Source organism: Sorghum bicolor, chromosome 2 (assembly GCF_000003195.3).
Source record: "Sorghum bicolor cultivar BTx623 chromosome 2, Sorghum_bicolor_NCBIv3, whole genome shotgun sequence".
NCBI lineage: Eukaryota > Viridiplantae > Streptophyta > Magnoliopsida > Poales > Poaceae > Sorghum > Sorghum bicolor.
In genome coordinates this window covers 56,059,252-56,080,585 of record NC_012871.2, presented here as the reverse complement: position 1 = coordinate 56,080,585, position 21,334 = coordinate 56,059,252, and the positions used below count along the sequence as shown (strand labels likewise).

The window sequence follows — 21,334 nt, the reverse complement described above, 5'->3', positions numbered from 1 at the left end:
TCAACTTTTTGCTATACAAATTCTGAAATAGCATACACAACAAGAATAGTTAAGCTCTTGAAGTTGCTCTAAGTCCAGTAGAACAACTAGTAGCAGCAGCCCATGAACTCATCAGAAAGATACCCCATCGACAACATTCCTCTAGCGGCGGAAGTGGTCGGTGGTCTTTGCAGACTCCCTCTCGGCTCTAGCGTCCAAGCGTCCGACCCTCTCCCTCAGCGCCTTTCTCATATACAGCTTGAAGCAACACTAAGGTGAACACAAAGACCCTACATCTATTTTTTATTCTTCAAAATAAGAATTGAAGGTTTTGTTTTCTTCTTCTTTTTGTTGCTGATTTTTTTAAAGAAATGTTGCATTATTTTGTTCCTTATTACTATTACACATATGCATTAAAAATCTATAACTCTTATAAAGTTAAACCTCACTAGATGAATTCTCTCTTCATGCAAGGTGTCCACATCATTCCCCACTAAGTGACCCACTAAATATTCTAGCTCTTCATGCAAGGTGTCCACATCATTCTTCACTAAGTCCATGCCATCTCATATTAATTACAAAAAATGATCATATCATATATATCATATGAAATACTTTAAATCTTAAATCTATTAACATACAAGTTATGTACATACACTATTTGTTTCATCACCAATTAATTCCTCTATAATGTAACCAAATATTAGTTTTTGTTCTATTAGCTTAGCAATTTTTTACTAGACCTAATACAATAAAATATATGCAATGCATAAATAATAGACTATATATCATATAGTAACGCTATGTATATAATGATTTATTTTTAAAAAAATCTCGCGGCAACGTTCGGAAAATTCATCTAGTATTTTATACGTGGAATACCTGAAATCTTGGCTCCGCCACTGTGCACCTAGGCGTTAGTTGCCTAGATGATAGATCCTTTGATGCCTCCATCCAAATAAACATTGTCAAGTAGGCATGTATTGTGTTTACTTCATTCTCAACCAACACTCATTCAAGTGCACGATTAATTAGCTTCATTGTCCTGCAGCAGTGGGTTTTGCATCCTCCTTCTATCTCTTTACTCTACATCAAATGATCTTATGACCTAGGCGACTTTGATCCGGCGTAGGTGTGTGCCCCGGCGGCGCGGCACGCTACCCACGGGAGATGGGAGGGGGCGGTGGCAGTTAGGGTTGAGGTCGCTCGAGTCGCCTGCGTTGGAGGGGGTGACACGGGGGTGTGGTCGTCCCACCAAAAATCTATCCATACATATACCTGTTTATACATCTACTGGACTCTAGTTGTCATATACCATACGTTCTTTAGGCCAGCTTGTTTAGATGCGAAAAGATTTTAGATTTTACTACTGTAGCACTTTTCGTTTGTTTGTGGTAAATATTGTCCAATTATGGACTAATTAAGATCAAAAGATTCGTCTCGCGATTTACAGGTAAACTGTGCAATTAGTTTTTATTTTCGTCTATATTTAATGCTTCATGAATGTGCCGAAAGATTTGATGTGACGGAAAATCTTAAAATTCTTTTAGCCAAATAAAAAAGAATTCCTAATTTGCTTTGAAAGGTTAGGCCATACTCAATGCATAGTTTCATGACACAGTTATCAAGACTATAAACTAGATAACCAAGTCACATAAGTTTTATGGAGATGAAACTCCTCTCTCATCTGATCAAACTCCTTTATTTAGTGACTCTGCCAAATCAGCAATTTTGCTTATGTGACACCCTATTTACTGTGCAATTAGTTTTTGTTTTCGTCTATATTTAAAGCTTCATGCATGTGCCGCAAGATTCGATGTGACAGGGAATTTTGAAAACTTTTTGGTTTTCGGGCTGAACAAGGCCTAGGTAACCATGCCATATGAGTTTTATGGGAATGGAACTCCTCTCTCATTTGATGAAACTCTTTTATTTAATGACTCTGTCAAGTCAGCAATTTTGTTTATGTAGCACTCTATTTAATATGTATGATACTCTCATAAAACATGTATTGACATGGGCCTTAGACAGAAAAAAAAGACTACTGGCTAGAAGTAGCAGTCACTAGGATCCGAAAATGATTCGCAGTCACACGGTAGTGCCAATTTGGACACTTGGCGTGCATGCTCATTCCCTATGCTACTGTAGGGATGTATTCCTATGTGGATCACGACCAGCATCCTCTCCATGCCTATAAAAGTACATTCCCAGCCAAGAGCAGAGCAAAGTCCCCTGCCACGCCACCACACCAGTAACTAGGCAGTGCACTCTACCTCTAGCTCACCAGGGGGAAGAGGCACTCGGACTTCGGTGGTCATGTTGTCGAGCAAGGCGGCGGCGGCGGCGGCGGCGGCCATGGCTTCCCTCCGCACCCTCCCGCTCCCGGTGCTCGTGCCCCTCGTCGTCTCAGCGCTGGTCTTCCTGGGCACCGTGCTCCGGCGCCTGCTGAGGCGTCAGCGGCCGGTGTACCTCCTGAACTACAGCTGCCACCTCCCGGACGCGGAGCGGCAGGTGAACCTGGAGGTGTGCGAGTACTTCGGCCTCAAGTGCCGGCGCTACTCCGACGACATCGCCGACTTCATGCGCCTCGTGTACAGCAAGTCCGGCCTGGGCCAGGAGACCTTCGCGCCGCCCTTCATCTACTCGGGCAAGTTCGAGAAGACGCTGGCCTTCGCCATCCAGGAGGCCGAGGAAGGCCTGTTCGCCGTGGTGGAGCAGCTCCTGTCCAAGTCGGACGTGAGTCCCGGCGACATCAGCGTCCTGGTGGTGGCCTGCTCCATGTTCTCCCCGATGCCGTCGCTGGCGTCCATGATCGTGCGCCGGTTCAAGATGCGTCCCGACGTCAAGTCCTACAGCGTCGCCGGGATGGGCTGCAGCGCCGGGACGGTGGGCATCGACACGGCGGCGCGCTCGCTGCGCGCGCGCGGCGGCGGCGGCGGCGGGTACGCGCTGGTGGTGGTGACGGAGAACACGAGCCTCAACTGGTACTTCGGCAAGAACAAGCACATGCTGGTGACCAACTGCATCTTCCGCGTGGGCAGCGCGGCGGCGCTGGTGACGGACGTGCCGTCCCGGCGCGCCGACGCCAAGTACGAGCTGGTGCGGACGCTGCGGACGCACCACGGGTCCGACGACGCGGCCTTCAACGCGGCGCTGCAGATGGAGGACGAGGAAGGGAACCTGGGCGTGGCGCTGACCAAGGACCTGGTGCGCGTCGCCGGCGCGGCGCTCCGGCGGCACATCACGGCGCTGGGCCCCCGGGTGCTCCCCGTGCCGGAGATGCTCCGGTACGCGTGGCGGGTGGCGCGCGCCTACGCGGCGGGGAACCGCAAGGCGGCGGCGGCGGAGGTGCCCGACTTCCAGCGCGCGTTCGAGCACTTCTGCATCCACTCGGGCGGGAAGGCGGTGATCGACTCGGTGGCGCGGCTGATGGGGTTCGGGCCGTACGTGGTGGAGCCGGCGAGGTCGACGCTGCACCGGTTCGGCAACACGTCCAGCAGCCTGGTGTTCTACGAGCTGGCCTACTTCGAGGCCAAGCGCCGGGTGCGCGCCGGCGACCGCCTCTGGATGCTGGCGTTCGGGACCGGGTTCAAGGCGTGCAGCAACGTGTGGCGCGCGCTGCGCGACGCCGCGCCCGACGCCGACAACCCGTGGAACGGATGCGTCCACCGCTACCCGGTGCCGCCGCCGCCGCCGTCCAAGACGCACAAGCATGCTTGATGTACGTATTATATTATTTATAACATCATCATTAGCGACGCATCTCGTGCTTGCGTCTGCGTCAGTCGTTTGAGAAGCAAAACATTTCAGTTGTTTGGTATGCTTGGATGCATGATGATCGCCTGTCTCATTAGCTCCATCCAAGACCTATGTATGCATTGTTTGATGAGGCATATCTATTTGTGTGTCAATGATATATATCATACTATAAAAGGCAACATACATGCCGTTCTGTTTGGGGCGTGAAATTTTTATTATACTGTAAAGCACAGGAGCATTATTTCTTTATTCAGTTTATTTAATCATCAAGTGTTCGGAGGAATACGCAGCATGCACCCTACGTTTAATTTAATGGGCAAAGACTAATTGGGTCACGTTAGGATCTTGACACGGCACACAAGGGCTTCTTAACCTTCTTTGGCATCTTCCTCACAGAGCTACTGAAACTGTATAGCCCTACTGTTGACAAAATGAACTGGATTGTTAGCAACATGCAAACAAGAACTAAATAGTAACAGTAGTATAAATAATCCTCCTCAGCATGCAGATAAATAATCCTGTTTGGGACGCCCTTAGCCGTTTAGATCGAAGCTGGTCCAGCTCTTGCTATTGCTACAACCCTTAGCCGTGAAACTGAGATCCAATTGAACCCTGCTAAATTAAAGAGGCCGTATTTTGTACCTGCATGCTTGTCGAGTACTAACTGAGACACTTAGTACTAGTGCGCAGGTGTATAACAGTCATACCGTCTCTGATTAGCAGCTTCGGTTGAGCCCTCGCAAAAAAGGAAGCACTGTAAAACTACACTACGTACCCTACCAGTCATTTTTTTTACTCAAAAAAGAAATGTGCACCCTGCGGCTCCTGGTCATCAATAATGGCTCTGCTAAGAGTAGGACCAGAGTCTGCGTGACATATTTTCGTTTCAAAACAGAAATGTGCACCCTGGTTCGATGCTGATAAAAATATTGTTGAATGACCGGTAGATTCGGTTAATAAGCTCAAACAAATATTAAATATAGACGAAAACAAAAACTACTTACACAATTTGTCTGTAATTTACGAGACGAATCTTTTAAGTTTAGTTAATTTATAATTGGACAATATTTATCACATACAAACGAAAATGTTATAGTATCTATTTTTCAAAAAAATTTAGAACTATACAAGGCCTAAGAGCCGGCAAATCCAATGGTCGTTTGAAACTTTAAAGTTCCGCAAAGTTTGTAGATTTGCATATTCGTTTTATTTGATAATTAGTATCTAATTATAAATTAATTAGGTTTAAAAAATTTATTTCACGATTTACAAGTAAATTATATAATTAGTTTTTGTTTTCGTCTATATTTATTAATGTTCCTTGTATGTGTTTAAAGATTTGATGTGATGGATGAAAAACTTTTAGACGTGAAACTAAACAATACCTTAAATTATCTTGATTTATAGTTTTTGTTTTCGTCTATATTTATGTTTTCGTCTATATTTATTAATGTTCTTTGTATGTGTTTAAAGATTTGATGTGATGGATGAAAAACTTTTAGACGTGAAACTAAACAATACCTTAAATTATCTTGATTTATCGTAAGAGATCCGCAAAAAGACTATAATAAAAGACCAAGGGTATATATATTTCATTATTGCCTGATTTTCTCTCTTTTTTAAGCTTGAAAGGGGTTTGAGCCTGTGAATACTCTTTGGTAGTGCTCTAGCGTCTAGCTCCACCAACGGCTTTGGGTTTATCCATAGTAACCTAAGCAACAATAGTAGAATCCACAGTGAAGTGACTTGGTTGCAAATTGGATCTAGTTCAGTACGTTATATCTATAGGGTTAAGTCTACGTACGTGTTAAGCTTTTGCGTCACTACAAAAAATCTGTTAATGTGTGATGGAAAAATTCCGTCACTGATCACCAAAAAACCGTCGCTATCCAAGATCTGCGACGGTTTCAGATAACATCACGGATTGAGCGTCACAACTCTCGTGACGGTTTATCAAAAAACATCACCGATTCCCTTAATCGGTGACGGTTTTTAACCGTCACGGTAGAGCCCGAGGCCTACTTAGTCCAGCCCAAGCCCATTTCCTGTGACGGAAAAAACCGTCACCGTTGAATTGCCACATCATCATAGATGCCTACGAGGCTGCTGACATGGATGATGACGTGGACACTACCTCATCCTATTGGTTAACAGGCCAGAATACTAGATGGGCCAAATTTGGCCCAATTTGAGCCATTTTAAAAGCAAAATTTTATCCATTTTCGCAGGCCTATTTCAGCATATTGCAGCCCATATTCATCACTACTTTTAAGCCCATTTTTCAGCCCATTAGTACAACACATATAGCCCATATACATAGCTTATTTTGAAACATTCAGCCCATATACACAGAGCACTAGTAGTAATTACTGTACCAGCACATTAAATAAAAACATCATATTTCGATCCAACAACATATCACATAAATTTTCATCCAACATCACATTACACAATTCTTCACCCAACAATTATTACCATACAAAAGTGCATACAATCTTACACTTTACCATGGCACAAGCCATCAACACAAACTTCAACAAATGGAAAAAAACCAGCAGCTTGGTGCATCCAGCCAGAACAGCAAACTGGAAGCAGCAGCACCAAACACATATACCGCCATATATGACTTAACTTGGTCAAAATTGACTTGACAAGTTAGCAGCAGCAAAATGCATTTAGTAAGTGGCAAAAGATATGCACCATTCATGTCTTAGTTTGGTCAATTTCGACGGAGCAAAAGATTAAGTTTTGCTTCCATCGCAGATTGACTCCTCTTCATCTCCTCTCGATCCATAATCCTTGCCTGCTCAGATTCTTGCACTTTATTTGACAAATCAGCCACCTGCGCACGAAGCTCAGCATTGGTCCTTCTCTCCGCTTCCAGTTATGTCTCGGTGCTCCGTGCACTGGATCTACGCGAGGCGTTCTGGAACCCCACATTCTGCAAGAACTTATTCTTCTTGGTGCTCTCAGCAAGCACATCAGAAACAACTTGAGCTGCAGACTTAAGTTCTTCACCTTCTGTTGTTGTAGATAGCTCATTTTCCATCCGAGTCTAGCAAGCAAGTAACAAACATGGTTGATATGAGTGAATTAAGAAAAGCATTACAAAGATCAAAGTCTGAAAATTATCTTACAATAGCTTCCTGTACAGCTGGGGTGTAGCATTTTTTTTCTTGCTGTAGTGAAACTCCTTGAACAAATCAAATGCATCAGGTTCTTCAAAATTGTCCTGAGAACCAACATTCCAAGGTCCAACTTGAATTATGATGTTTCAAAAATTTGGACAGCTACTGTTCAACTAAAAACCTGGAAGAACAAGTTGAACTAAAATCCTAGAAGCATTAACACATAGGTGCAGCCATAACACGGGCAAAAAATTTGGACAGCTACTATTCAACTTAAAAACTGGAAGAAAAAATTCACCTACAAAACATGAAGCATTAACAGATAGGTGTAGCCCATAACACGGGCAATGACACTGTATATGGATGGTAATAGAAATAGTAAACAACATTATGTTCATGGAACTGTACGTGTGAAAATACAATTTGGACAGCGTGGCTTATGATTTACTTGTTTGTAAATCAACATGTGACAATACAATAATTAGGTGACACTACAATTAGATCTTCCCAGCATGCTTAAGTAACAGTTGCAGACATTTATTTATATGGTGTTTAACATGACCCACTTACCAAATTTTCAACATGAACCATGTAGGCACGGGATCCAGTTGTGTGATGGTACTTTACGTTCGCTCGGTTGTCTTTGTTCTTTTGACACATCTCCTACATCAAAGACAAGCATACATGTAAGGATGATGATAGATTAGCATATACCAGGCATCATTCTGCTTTCAGAGCAAACATACCATTTTTTTAGGACTCTTCCATGATTCTACAAGTTGAAGCCACTGTTCATTACTCATGGATTTGACAGGAGAAGTTTTTGGTACTAAATGTAGTGGAAAAGGATCAAAATATTCTTGCTTCAGCCTGTATCTTTGTTGGCGATCTGCAGACTTCATCATCTCAATACAAGCCTTTTTAACTGCCTCATCCTCTGTGTTTATGTCAAATTTGGCCTAATTAAATGGAAGAACATGTTAGAAAAAATATCGACTCATTAATTTATGGCATAAAACAATAGACAGTGGTTCTTATAGAGACTGATGTGGAAAGGGCTGTAGAATGTATGTACCTTTAGTTTTCCTAAGAATAGATCAACGTACGCAGATCCATGTTCTTTGTCTCTTGGTTCTTTCTCTTTTGGATCTTTCTCTTTTGAATTTGACTTAGGGTCATTCTTGTATAGCTTCCAATGCGGGAGTATAGGCACATGGTTCCTAACTATGATGTTGCATTCACTTGCATACTTTGCAGCAACAAGAGGAACCAATGGCCTTATATTCCCTTCAGGTATGACAACTTGCAGCTTGCCACGGCGTGCTCGGTTTAATTTTTGGAGACCAAGTCTCATATTATTTCCCCGTTCCCTTCTCTCCATCCCTAGTTGTAAATGTACATTGAAAATGAAATTGAAATTACTGAGCTGAAGAGCACTGATCCAAGATGACCATGGATTTAAAGCTTTGCATACAAATATTGATCAACTGAAACAATATGAAATATGAAAAACAGATGACCAAACTGTCACCTTTGTTGGTAATATGGTTCTGGTCACCATGTTGGGTACTGCCATCAACTGCATCAGCCACAAGGGTGTTCTCATCATGTTGGGTGAAGCCATCTAAAAAAGGACAGCAAGTAAGAATGCATTCATTATACAAACAGAACTTATAGAAAAACTGTAAGAATCTGTCACCTCCATTGTCCATATGGTTGTGCTGATTATCCTGGTCAATTGCATCAAACCCAGTGGTCATGTGAGTGTTGTCAAGTATAGCAGAGTTATCATCTAAAATTAATGGCAGTAATTAAAGGGTGAGTTCACATGTTATGAAGTAGGTGCATATCGCTTCTCCAGCAGAGAAGGCAAGACTTTAATTCAACTAAAGCATGTTGAACATTTTTCATAGCTAACTGAATAATGGAATGAAATTAATTAATGTGGTAGTAGAACTGGCCTTGAATAGCAGCCTGTGCATGGTGATCTAAGTTGCCAACAAGTTCTCTAGCATGGCTCTCATTAACTCGAGATGGAGGTGGCACACAAATGTCACTTGGTGTCACACTTGCATCTCGCTGGACCATGTTTTTCTTTGACCTTGTCTCTCTAGGAGTTCTTTGGTCTGCAAAAACTCTCTTGCGAGACTGAAACTTGAATCCAGTAGTGCGAATGCTTTGCATCATAAGTATCAACACCAGTCCAAAGCTCAAGTAAATCCTCTACAAGAGGCTGTAAAAATACATTGATGTCCTTCCCGGGTGATTTCGGACCTGGAATCAGCAAAGCCATCATAAAGTTTGATTCCTCCATGCACTCCCACGGTGCTAGGTTGTATGGCACAACAAGCACAGGCCACATGCTATATTTTGTGTTCTTTTCTGAAAAAGGATTGAACCCATCAGTAGCTAGGCCAAGTCTAAGGTTTCTTCCATCCTTTGCAAAATCTGGATATTCACGATCAAAATCTTGCCATGCCTCGCCATCAGCTGGGTGGCTCATATTCTTCTCAATGGGTTGCCTCTTTAACTTGTGTCATTGTGCCGCTTCTGATGCTTCTTTGGTCGAAAACATCCGCTTTAGCCTAGGTGCCAATGGAAAATGCCGCAACACTTTTTGTGGAATCTTCTTCCTTTCTGCATCTTTCCATCTCGAGAGACCACAAACCGGGCAATTGTCCTCCTTCTCATATTCCTTTCTGAACAACACACAATTATTGTAGCACACATGTATTGATTCATACCCAAGACCCAGTTCCTTTAGAATAACCTTTGCTTCATCATATGATTTTGGGAGTGTATTGAATTCTGGGAAAGCTTCAGCCAATAGCTTCATGTGTGAAGAAAAAGCAGAATTACTGATCCTATACAATGATTTCATATGCAAAAGCCTCACCACAAATGAGAATCTTGAAAATTTGGTACATCCAGGATAGAGTTGATGCTTTGCCTCTCTCATGACAATTTTCAAAAATGACTCTTTATCAAGAGGTTCTTCAGTACCAACTTCATTTTCTACATCCAGTCTTGCTTGTGCTGCTGCATTCTGTAGGTCTCCTAAAATTCCTTCCAAACGATCACCATAGTTGTCACCCTCTGTCACACCCACCCCATGAGTGGAACCATCATCATCTTCATGTATATCAATAGGATGCTCAATAACATTCACATCTAAGCTCTCTCCATGATGAATCCACCGAGTATAAGTAGTTTCCATGCCATACATTAGTAAATGCTTCCTCACAACATCCTGTTTCACGTACTTCTGATTGAGGCATCTGCTACAGGGGCATAGAATTTCAACATTCTCATTGAATTGGCCCTGAATAAAACTCATAAATTCGGCCACACCATTCTTGTGTTCAAGGGAAAATAGTGTGCTATGCACCCAACTTCTATCCATCTAATCAAACATTACAGATAAACTACAATGAGCAAACCGCACCAATTCAATTGCTACATCCAACAAAATCAACAAAAAAAACAAGAAGAGATATACCTAATTTGTCAGTTCAGGTGAGGCAGATAGGGATTAGGGATCTCTTTGGAGAGGAGGCAGGCACTCAGCTTGAGGATGGGGATGGACAGAGATGGATGGCGCAGCACGTGGTGGGAAGTGGCAACACGGCGGCTGCCTAAACTCACCGTCGGCGGCGCTGTGCGAGTTCGTGCGGGCGGCGGTGTCTGTGCGAGTTCGTGCGGGCGGCGGGGTCTGTGCGAGTTCGTGTGGGCGCCGGTGTGTGGCTGGTAGACCTAAGTCCGTGGATTGAGTTGGGGATAACTTACGCCTATATTCTCAGTCAAAAGCAATGTAGAATTAAACTATCTCACACTTCAAATGTTAGTGCAGTGGTAAGCCACAAGGGTGCCATGCTGCTCGTTCTGGGTTCGACTCCCACGGACGTTCTTTTTTTTTGGTTTTTCCGTGGGCTGCTGGGCCAACTCACTGCTGGGCTCAGGTGCTGCAGAATTTTTCCCCAAGCACACCATATATATTGATAATATTTTTAGTTTTGCCATATGCATTAAATACATGTGTAACAAAATAATCTAACAAATTGTCTTTCTTTTTTTAACTTAGTTGTCTTTTGATTATGATACCTTTTGCAATTATATTTTTGAATTTTCTTTCCACTAAATATTGATGTGGACCTACTCTACGTTTTGGGCTAACTATAAAGCATGATGAGTCTAAAATCAGAAACTATGACGATCCTGACAAAACCGTCACGAAGTAGCGGGCTGGGAATATCTAGTGGGCTTATCCTTGACGAAAAAAAAAAATATCGTCACGGATAGTGCTGCTGCTTCCACGTTGTTGACGGTTTGTAAATCCGTCACCAAAAATCTGTCACTGATTAGCAAGTTTCTTGTAGTGCGTCTTTATTTGTGTAGTTCTTTAAAATTAAGCTTTTACGTCTCTACTTGTGTAATTCTTTAAAAAAAAATAGTTACAGTGACCTATGTGGACAACCTGAACTAAGTAAATGCCATGCGCTGTGGCTATGCTGTGTGCATGTGTTTGTTTGAACTTATCATCACTATTTTTCGATCAGTAAACAACGTTCTTATCCTCACAAAGGTCCTGTTTGGTTACCTTACTAAATTTTAGCTAGCTAAATTTTAATCACTTTAGTAGCTAAAGTTCCAAACACATTAACTAAAAGGAGCTAAAATAGTTTAGTTCCATTAGTCATCCAAAAGTAACTAAAATAATTTTAGCTAGCTAAATTTAGCAAGGAAACCAAACAGGCCCAAAATATGTTTAGTTCACTCTAAAAACAAAAAACTTTTTCAAGATTTCCCGTCATATTGAATTTTGCGGCACATGCATGGATCATTAAATATAAAAGAAAACAAAAACTAATTATACAGTTTGCCTGTAAATCACGAAATGAATCTTTTGAGCCTAATTAGTCTATGATTGTATAATAGTTGTCAAATAAAAACGAAAATGTTATATTACCGAAATCCAAAATATTTTCGAAACTAAACAAGGCCTAAGTATTAACATCAACGGCAGCTGTTTTTTGAGCCCAGCTGAACAAGGCCTAAGCGTAAATGCCGTGCGCTGTGGCTGTGCTGTGTGTGCCTGTGGCCCCTTTGAAATTTGGTTGGGCAGCGTGCGTGTCCGTCGTATGTACGTAATGTATGGATGGAATTCCGTACGCATACGCGTAGGCGCTGTTTATTTCCATTGAACGACACTATAGTATTTTCATTTGTTTATAGTAATTATTGTTCAATCATAGACTAACTAGACTTAAAAGATTCGTCTCGTCAATTTTGACTAAACTGTACAGTTAGTTTTTATTTTTATTTATATTTAATATTCTATGCATACGTCTAAAAATTCAATGTGATAAAGAATCTTGAAAAATTTTAGAATTGGTGCGGCAGTAAACAAGGCCCAACACAACAACGCACATTGTTTGTGAGTGATCAATGCTAACAGCCTACTCCTACATTGTACGAGCGCCGTACGCGCGAGGAGTGTGTCCCCCGCCCCTCGTACCGTACGATATGAAGTTTGGACAGCACAACCTGCACCGCGATCACTTTGCCCTTGTTTTTCGTGCGCGTGAAAAGTTTGTGAGTGTAACGTAGAATGTTTCATGGTTAAAAAACTAATTATATAATTTGTATAAAAATCACAAAATGGATTTATTAAATCTAATTAATTTAGTATTATTATAATAATTATAGCTAATCATAAATTAGTTTTTATATAAACTATATAATTAATTAATCAATATTTAATGATATATATATATAAGAGTTTATATATTTATATATATGGCTCGGCGGTGGCGCCGGAGATAGGGAGGGGCGGCGCTGGGAACGGGCGGCGGAGGAGGAGGCGCGGGGTTGGGGAGATGACGGGACTGGAGCGAGGCTGAAGGGGTTGGTGTTTTTTTTTCTTTTTTTTAACGATATAGGAGAGGAAGCGTCGGGAGAGACAGGAGAGGAATCAGATTTTAGGGCGACGTGGCCTGTTCGCTAGATCACGGTAGAATTGATATAGTTAATTGATAGGACGGGACAAAAAGTTTTTAAACGGCAACTAAAAGGGCCTCCGTCGCGCGCCACCGGCCCAATGGACCGACCATGCTGTGGCATCTGCACGACGGCGTCCGTGGGCTGACGGCCCGGCCGCCAGCCAGTGCTGCTGTGCCGTGCCGACGCCCCACGGTCAGGCTATAGGCTATAGCTAGGCCCTATCTATGGTCTTGTTTACTTTTCAAAAAATTTACAAAATTTTCTAAGATTTCTTGTTACATCAAATCTTACAGTACATATATAAAGAATTAAATATAAATAAAAAATAACAATTATATAGTTTGCTTGTAATTGTGAGACAAATCTTTTAAACCTAGTTAATCCATAATTGAATAATATTTGTCAAATATAAACAAAAATACTACAATGTCTATTTTTGTGAACTTGGCAATTATATAGTTTGCTTGGCAATTTTGTGAGCTTGGCAAAATTTCCTCTTCACTTAGCAAATATGCCAAGTCCTCCATCACTTGGCATTATGTGTATCCCAATTTGCCAACTAGTTTTGCCAACTTGTTGGAGGCTCATTTTTATGATTTTGGCAAAAAACCTAGGATGCCAAGTTCTTTTGCCAAGTCCAAATAACAAATTATTGGAGAAGACTTCTTTTTTCACTTGGCATTTGGTTTTGAGACTTGGCAAAACTATAGATTTGCCAAGTAAGTTTTAGCAAACTATTGGAGTTTGTAATGGCCTCATGGTCTATCTATCTCCAACAAAACTATGATTGTAATAAAGCTATTAGTTACCATATCTTCTATAGACAATTTGGCACACACTCGATGACAAGTTAGGATCCGCCACTGGGAGACGAGTCACGTGAAGAGGATTAAGCTAACCCAATTAATTATCGTTATAATGACGTCAGTGACGTCTTCACCGAGTTGTTCACATCAGGCGACATTGGCATAACCAAGCCAGCCTGTTGAAAATGTATTTAACCACGTGTCGCTAGCTTATTTACTCAATCTATTCAAAATTATAAGATTTTTGACTTTTTTGACACTAAATTTGACCATTCGTTTTATTCAAAAATTTATGCAAAATACTACTTGTTTTGTCGTGGCTTGGTTTATTAATGAAAGTTCTTCAAGAATGACTTAAATTTGACTATATTTATATAATTTTTTGAATAAGATAAATAGTCAAATTTAGGATGAAAAAGTCAAACGTCTTGTAATTTAGCATGGAGGAGTAGTTTAGAAAAAAAAAAGAGTCTAAAATAAAGAAAAATTGCCAGTGGTGGATGGAAGAGCAGCCTGCCCCAGCAGCAGCAACGGGTAGTGACGCCGTGGGCCGTGGTTCCTCGGCCTGACAAAGTGACAGGTTACTGTGAGTTGAGGCCTGCCTTCGAGTTCAAAGGTCTGTTTTTTTTTTTTCATTTCCTTTTTCAGAATAGAAAATATTTCGGTAGTGCAGTTTCATTCATTTCTGATATCTCGCACTGAACACAGCTACGAAACACAGAGCACACCTGCTTATGTTTAAAACGCAATATTTTTTCTAAAGAGAAAGGTTTAATTCTATTATAGTCTGTGAACAAAGGGAGTGTTTCGGTACTAAACTAAACTTTAGTTCTGGTTTTTTCTTTTTGAAGAGCCAAAAGCATGCCGGGCATATATTAATAGAGAAGAAATGAGAATAATTTAAAAGACACACACAATGGAGACAACAACACTACTGTAGCAAAAACACACAAAATCTACGATCCTCTAAAGCAACACAAAACCTATCCTCTAAAACAACAGCTGTCGAACTACTCTATACGTCACAGAGAACACGAGATGACAACTAGGAGAGGGAGTAGGTTTTCCATAGTGATACCTCCAAAGAGATGAATGACATCCAAAGACACTATCAACGCCGAATAAAGAACCAAGGTTTTTGAACCAAACTCGTAGAGGTGACCCACAACAATGCCTCCAGCAAGAGGCGTGTCACCAAAGGGAGGCATGTCACCAAAGGCATCACCATTGATAGCCAAGGCCAAGGGCCTAACAGGGCTTTCATCCGACAACCCTAGAGCCTTGTTTAGTTGCAAAAAAGAAAAAAAATTGTAAAATAGACATTGTAGCACTTTCATTTGTATTTGACAAGTATTGTCCAATCATGGACTAACTAGACTTAAAAGATTCGTCTCGCAAATTACAGATAAACTATGCAATTAGTTGTTTTTTAATCAATATTTAATACTCCATGCATGTACCACAAGATTCAATATAATAGAGAATCTAAATTTTTTTTCAAAATTCTCAAAACACGGCCCAACACCCAAACCCAAACCAACCGTATGGTGGACAACTGGTGGACAACCATAGCAAACCGCCAACCACAGTTCTGGTTTTGGATGCTAAGACCCTGTTTAGATGGTTTTGGATGCTAAGACCCTGTTTAGATTGGAGATGAAAATTTTTTTGGGTGTCACATCGAATGCGTCGGAAGGATGTTGGGAGGGGTTTTTAGAAACTAATAAAAAAATAAATTATATAGCTCGTCAGAAAACTGCAAGACAAATCTATTAAGCATAATTAATCTATCATTAGCACATATAGGTTACTGTAGCAATTAAGGCTAATCATGGAGTAACTAGACTTAAAAGATTCGTCTCGCGATTTTTAACCAAACTGTGTAATTAGTTTATTTTTTAATGTACATTTAATGTTCCATGCATGTGTCTAAAGATTCGATGGGATGGATGAAAAAATTTTGGGTGAAAACTAAACAAGGCCTAAATAGAATGACAAAACATAAACTAATCATATACTCCTTCATCCCAAATTATAAATCATTCCAAGAATCTTAAAGTCACAGCATCTCAAGTTTGATCAAACTTATATAATAATATTTATGATACCACCAAAGTATCATTAGGTTCTTCATTAGTTATATTTTCATAGTAATATCTAACTGATGTCATAAACCTTTCTATTCTTTTTTCTATAATGTTAGCCAAAATTGGGATGGAGAGTTAAAAAAACTGGTCTACAACATCAGATAAAGAAAATGAACCGAGGGCCTAATTATCTTACACATTTGCAGTTAGCGCAAGTCTTGACATAAATGTCTTCGAAGAACATCGTAACAATACATTATTATAGTTACAACACATTTGAAAGCACAGCAGAGCCATGTGGTTTTAATTTGACTGTTGCCTTCATTCACCACAATCCAACAGCTATATGTATGTATGTATGTATGTATGTATGTATGCATGCATGCATGCAGTTTCAGTCTTAACAAAAACGATGCTAGCTGCAGTGTCATCAAGATCACCCAGGCCAGATAAACCAAGATCACCCAGGCCATCACAAACTGTTCACGTTGTTAATTCTTTCCAATGGTTCGTTTCCTGAACTCAGTCACATACCAACAGCAGTAATATGCACAGATAAATCAAATGGTACAGTACATGCAAATTACAGTATCCAGGCAAAGCAACATGTGGTAAGTAGTAGTAACAACAACACAAGACATTACACGCTTAGTGTAAGAGGCTACGGAAGGTGTTAAATTGAATATTCCTACTAGGCCTTGGGAGGCTGTGACAGCAGACTTTCGTCCACTTTAAGTGCTGTTCTTCCGGTTCCATGGAGAGAGCTGCTCAGTAGGAGTCATGAGCTGGGCTGTCCGAGTGCATGTCCATGGACGAATCATTCGAAGCCGTGGGGTTCACGTCACGGCTTGCGCCATTCGCAAAGTACCCTGCGTCCCCACCCTGCTCTAGGTGGTAAGGTTGCAGGCTCCGCCGGATGGGGCTAGATAATGCGTTCGAAAAGACCATGGAATTCTTGGACTGTGTCAACCCAGGGTTTCCTGGAGCAAATAAACTTGGTGATGGTTGCTGGCTGCTTGTGTTGGGGATGTGCACTGTAGGTGCAGTGCTTTGGCTAGGGTATTGTGATCTCGGAGAGGCTGATGCATTGTCACCTCCATACTGAATCTCATGCTACACACACAGATGATACATAAGTGTGTAATCATTGTTTGCCTGAATATGTGCAGAAGGAAGAACAATGGTGAAACTGTATGTGAACAGGCTATGACTGGAGATGTAAAATGGCAAAGAAAATAATGAGGATAGGAACAAGATCAAAGTTAAGTCTGCAAGAACGGCAAGTTCATCTCATCTCATTTGTCAAAAAATCATTGTTCGTTAAGGCAACAAGTCAGTAGCACTTAGCACATATTTTAGAGCTAAACATGATGTATGAAATGCCAATATATCCACGTTTTTACCCAGGTTTCCATTTTCAAATTGGATAGAAACATATGAAGGAACAATTGCAAACTTACCTGGATATGGGAGGCTACATCAGCAACTGTTAGCCTCAAGCCATTTTCATGCTGCCTCAGGATCCATTCATAAAGTTTTTCCTGAATCAACCAAAGAAAATTGAGTTTCATTTACTACGCCAGAGAGGGGGGGTGGGGGGTGGGTAAACACTGTCTGCCTACAATCACTGCATTTTCATGAAAAGGATGCATGATTGAGACAAAAAAAACCACCTTACAAACACCAGAACAAAAGAAACGAGTCCGTGAGGTACTGGCAACTTAATAGTTAGTATTGAGTTTGACATTAATTCCAGGACATGGAAAATGGTCCTTTCGATATTATGCAAAAAAGAAAATTTGAAATACCATACATCATCCCCAAATTGGAACATCAAAGCAGTACCAGAAAGCCCTGTTGTGTAAAATCTCACACCTGCTAACTGGTTTTCAAACGGTGTGACACGTTAATTATTAAAAAAACTAAAGCACATAGCGAGATGATATAGACTACTACAGAAGATGGATAGATAATAACAGTGAACAAAGATCAGTATGGTCATTAATTTTGGGGAAAAGACAGTTTGGAATAAAAACCTCAGGCAAGAGCATGCTCCAGTTACCAAATTTGACATTCACATATAGTTTTGCGAGAAAGCTAAAATCATTGCTACCAGAGGGTGCAATCATCACCTGTTGTGGAAGTGTGTCAAGTGTTCACTCATAGAAATAACTGCACTATTTTTTTACCTATTTAATTCTAATCACAATTGTAGACAACCTGAGCATGTACCTCGAGAACGTGTTGTGCTTCAATGCATTGCAATGAACTAGCTGAAAGCCTAGGACTCTCTAAAGCCATGTCTAATGCTATTATGTGACAGCCGCTTAGTGGAATGTTGCGTCTGTTTTGTTGGAACTCAGCCCAAGTGCTCACAGATGCACGAGCATGATGCTCAACCAGGCAGCAGACATTGGGTAGGCCGAGTAGCATTCCAAAGATACCTAGTCCATCTGTTTCTAGCAAGGGGCAGATGAGCGCATAAATAGGCTGCCGATGCTTTTAAACTAATTAAGCATATATAATATACTTTCTTATTGTAGATTAGAACTCTTGTGAACATGATTGATGATGTAGCATATATTCTTTAAGCATGTATTTAAGCAACTGTGCACTGTGCATGCCCAGTGGTGGAGCATGAAGTAAAATTTGAGGTGTGGGTGGGTGGGTTGGGCCTCAAAGGCACAAGAGCACAAGAGTAAATGTACAAGATACTCTGGTACTTATCATGGTGCCAGGAGGGCGCAATATAGCGCAAGCATGGTGGTGCTGGTGATAACAGATGGTGCCTGACAGCCAATGGCCCAATGCCATGCATGGTACATCATCAAGAAAAAAAGCACTAGCCAGAAAATCATTTGAAATTAGTAGAATAAGCATACAAACCCAGGTCCTCAAGCAAATATATGACAGCCAAGTATCTGGATCTACGCTTTCCTAGCATCCACTATGTGTGTATCTCAACCAAAAGGACTAGGAGCATGCAGTGTGCAGTCTGGTAGGATGCTGGAGGGCTTGAGGCATCTGCAGTTCTTCCTAGCCTCCAGGAGATGGCACTTGGTGAGATGACAGCAGCTGGCAATTAGGGGCTGGAGCCCCAGTTTTGGCTCCCCTCCTGTACATGCCCTAAGTGATATGCACAAAAGATGTGGTGCCAAGAACCACATGAGGAATTGCATGCTGAGCTGTCAACTAGATGCCACTACTGACCGCTCCAATGCGTTCACTAGTTTCTGGTTGTATGAGGGTATACCAGATTATCCATCTGATGATTAGATAAGGGGCTGTTTGGTTCAGCTAGGAGCTCCTAAATCTAGTCCCATTTAGTCACTTTTTACCCAAACACTATGACTAAATGGGACTAAATGGGCTTTAGTCCTCTCTAGCAACTCTGGAGTGACTAAATGGAACTAAACCATTTAGGAGGGACTAAAGTTTAGCATCCCAAACCAAACAACCCCTAGAAGAGGAGATTTAGTCTAATAGATATGCATACACGTTTAGCTACCATACTGAACTACTAAAGCTAACTTGTTGTGTCTGGAAAAATAAATGTTAACTTCTCACCTAACACTAAAACAATGTGGACCATAAAACAATACCTATCATAGAAATGAAGTACTCCAATATCTGACCAAAACCACAATAAAAGATCCTACAAGTTGTAGTGCCAAGAAATGCCTACTTAGACTGGAACAGTACAGCAGTACCCTGAATGGTGAGACTTCCAAATAGCAGTGCATAAGCAAAGTAAAGTTGAAAAAGGATGCATCCTTGGTACTACTGCCGAAGTAACCTGCCCTAAAAGTAAAGTCTCTTGCCCCCTCCCGCCTGCTTTCCGATTGCACACCCTCCCTCTGAACCTAACCAAGCCTAATTGCAAAGCACAAAGTAAGACGCCCACAGCGGCTTCCACCAAGAAAGGAAAAGCTAAAGTAACACGGAAGCAGCTGATTAGAGAAGGAGCGGGCAATTAGAGCTTGTGAAATTCCAAGCGGAATTGACTCCAAATGGCAATACAACAGTAGTTGTTTTATCAATCTTTTTTTTTTTTTGGAGGTGTGACATTGAATAGGATATCGAGAACAGAGGTCAACACTCAACAGGGCGAGCTAGGGATCGAGTACGAAGAGAGATTAATCTCAGCAAATGTTGGCAGTAGATGTGGATCGAAACTAATCATGCGCAGCCTATCCATCCATCCATCCACTAAATTCAGCCAGAGCTTGCGTCAAATACTTGCTACTGCCATCATATCCTCTGGCATGGCAAGCAACGAAACGAAATTAGTATCGAACTGGACCCTAGAGATCCAATCTCCGCCCCCACAGGAGGAGGCGTCAGCATCGGAATCCCCAAACCAATCGCGCCTAAAACACAACACAGGAATTACACACCACACAGACTACTGCCAAGCGCCCCAAAAATCGGGTGGGCCCGAATTGGCCGCCGCCAGGACGCGAGAAATCTCCTCCACTACCACGGGGGAACCACCCCAATCCGCCGCCGTAGGGGAGGAAGGAAGGAGGGAGGGAGGAGGGCCGTGGGACGTACCATGGCGTGGCGTTCGCCGGCGTGGAAGGAGGCCTTCTGCGCGCCCATGGCGAGCGTGTAGAGCTGCGAGAGCGAGTTGGCGGCGCCGCGGAAGGCCCCGTAGAGCGCCCGGTCCGTCTCCTCCAGGCGCGCCGCCTCCGCCTTGCGCTTCTTCCCGGCCATCCCCAGCCGCCAGTCGCCCTACTCTCCCGATCCGTCCGGCGCCGGCCCGGTCCGGGCGAGGGAAGGGAGCCCTAGGGGACCCAGGCGGCGAGACGGCTCCCGGCGGCGGGCGAGGTGACGTCGACGCGCACGAAGCGGCGGCTTTACGTCTCTCTCTGCCTGCGCTGTTTTTTTTTTTTTTTTTGTTTCCCCCCGTCCTCTCCTCCCGTGGTTGGTTGGTTGGTTCCTCGCTCACCTCTTCATCTCGTCTCGTCGTGTTTGCAGTGGGGTGTGCTGTGGCTAGGGCGGGTGGGCGCGCGCGGAGGATGATGCCGACGCTGGGGCCCGCATGGCGGTGGCAGGAACGGGGACGGGAGCGTACGGGCACGTGGCACGGGGGCGGAGCGCACGTGGGGATCCGACTGCTTTGACGGCGTGGATGCGATGTACTGACAGGTGGGACCACCGGAGCTGGCACGGTGTCAGTAGCCCCGTTTGGTTGCCTAGCTCAGTTGGGTCGTCTAGCCCTTCGCAGATTGTTTGTTGTTGTATTCTCAGGTCTCGTTTAGATGCGAAAAGATTTTGGATTTCGATACTGTAGCATTTTCGTTTGTTTGTGGCAAATATTATCTAATTATAGACTAACTAGGATTAAAAGATTCGTCTTGTGATTTACAGGTAAACTGTGCAATTAGTTTTTATTTTCGTTTATATTTAATGCTTCATGCATGTGTCGAAAGATTCGATGTGATGGAGAATCTTGAAAACTTTTTGGTTTTCGGGATGAACTAAACAAGGCCTCAATGCATAGTTTCATGACAGTTACCAAGACTATAAACTAAGTAACCGAGCCACAGAAGTTTCATGGAGATGAATCTTC

General features: G+C 42.3%; 2 protein-coding genes and 1 pseudogene across 2 annotated transcripts; 1 reads left to right on the top strand and 2 right to left on the bottom strand.

The window, feature by feature from the left end:
* LOC8055567 (3-ketoacyl-CoA synthase 17) lies at positions 2,161 to 3,955 on the top strand. The gene has a single exon (XM_002462225.2). The coding sequence runs from the start codon at positions 2,296 to 2,298 to the stop codon at positions 3,697 to 3,699; it is 1,404 nt and encodes a 467-aa protein (XP_002462270.1). The 5' UTR covers positions 2,161 to 2,295; the 3' UTR covers positions 3,700 to 3,955.
* On the bottom strand, positions 6,195 to 8,262 carry LOC110433100 (annotated as a pseudogene).
* On the bottom strand, positions 16,232 to 20,706 carry LOC8055566. The gene is made up of 3 exons (XM_002460059.2): positions 20,314 to 20,706; positions 17,220 to 17,300; positions 16,232 to 16,872 (listed from the first exon to the last, which is right to left on the bottom strand). Exons 1-3 carry the CDS (start codon positions 20,473 to 20,475, stop codon positions 16,528 to 16,530), a joined length of 588 nt encoding a protein of 195 aa, XP_002460104.1. The 5' UTR covers positions 20,476 to 20,706; the 3' UTR covers positions 16,232 to 16,527.

What these genes read in the sequence shown, in the direction of transcription:
- LOC8055566 (XM_002460059.2), bottom strand. Translation starts at nt 20,475, where the DNA reads ATGGCCGGGAAGAAGCGCAAGGCGGAGGCGGCGCGCCTGGAGGAGACG. An exon ending in CCGGCGAACGCCACGCCATG is followed by an intron (nt 17,301 to 20,313) that starts GTACGTCCCACG and finishes TGGTTGATTCAG; the next exon opens with GAAAAACTTTATGAATGGAT. An exon ending in ATGTAGCCTCCCATATCCAG is followed by an intron (nt 16,873 to 17,219) that starts GTAAGTTTGCAA and finishes CTGTGTGTGTAG; the next exon opens with CATGAGATTCAGTATGGAGG.
- LOC8055567 (XM_002462225.2), top strand. Translation starts at nt 2,296, where the DNA reads ATGTTGTCGAGCAAGGCGGCGGCGGCGGCGGCGGCGGCCATGGCTTCC.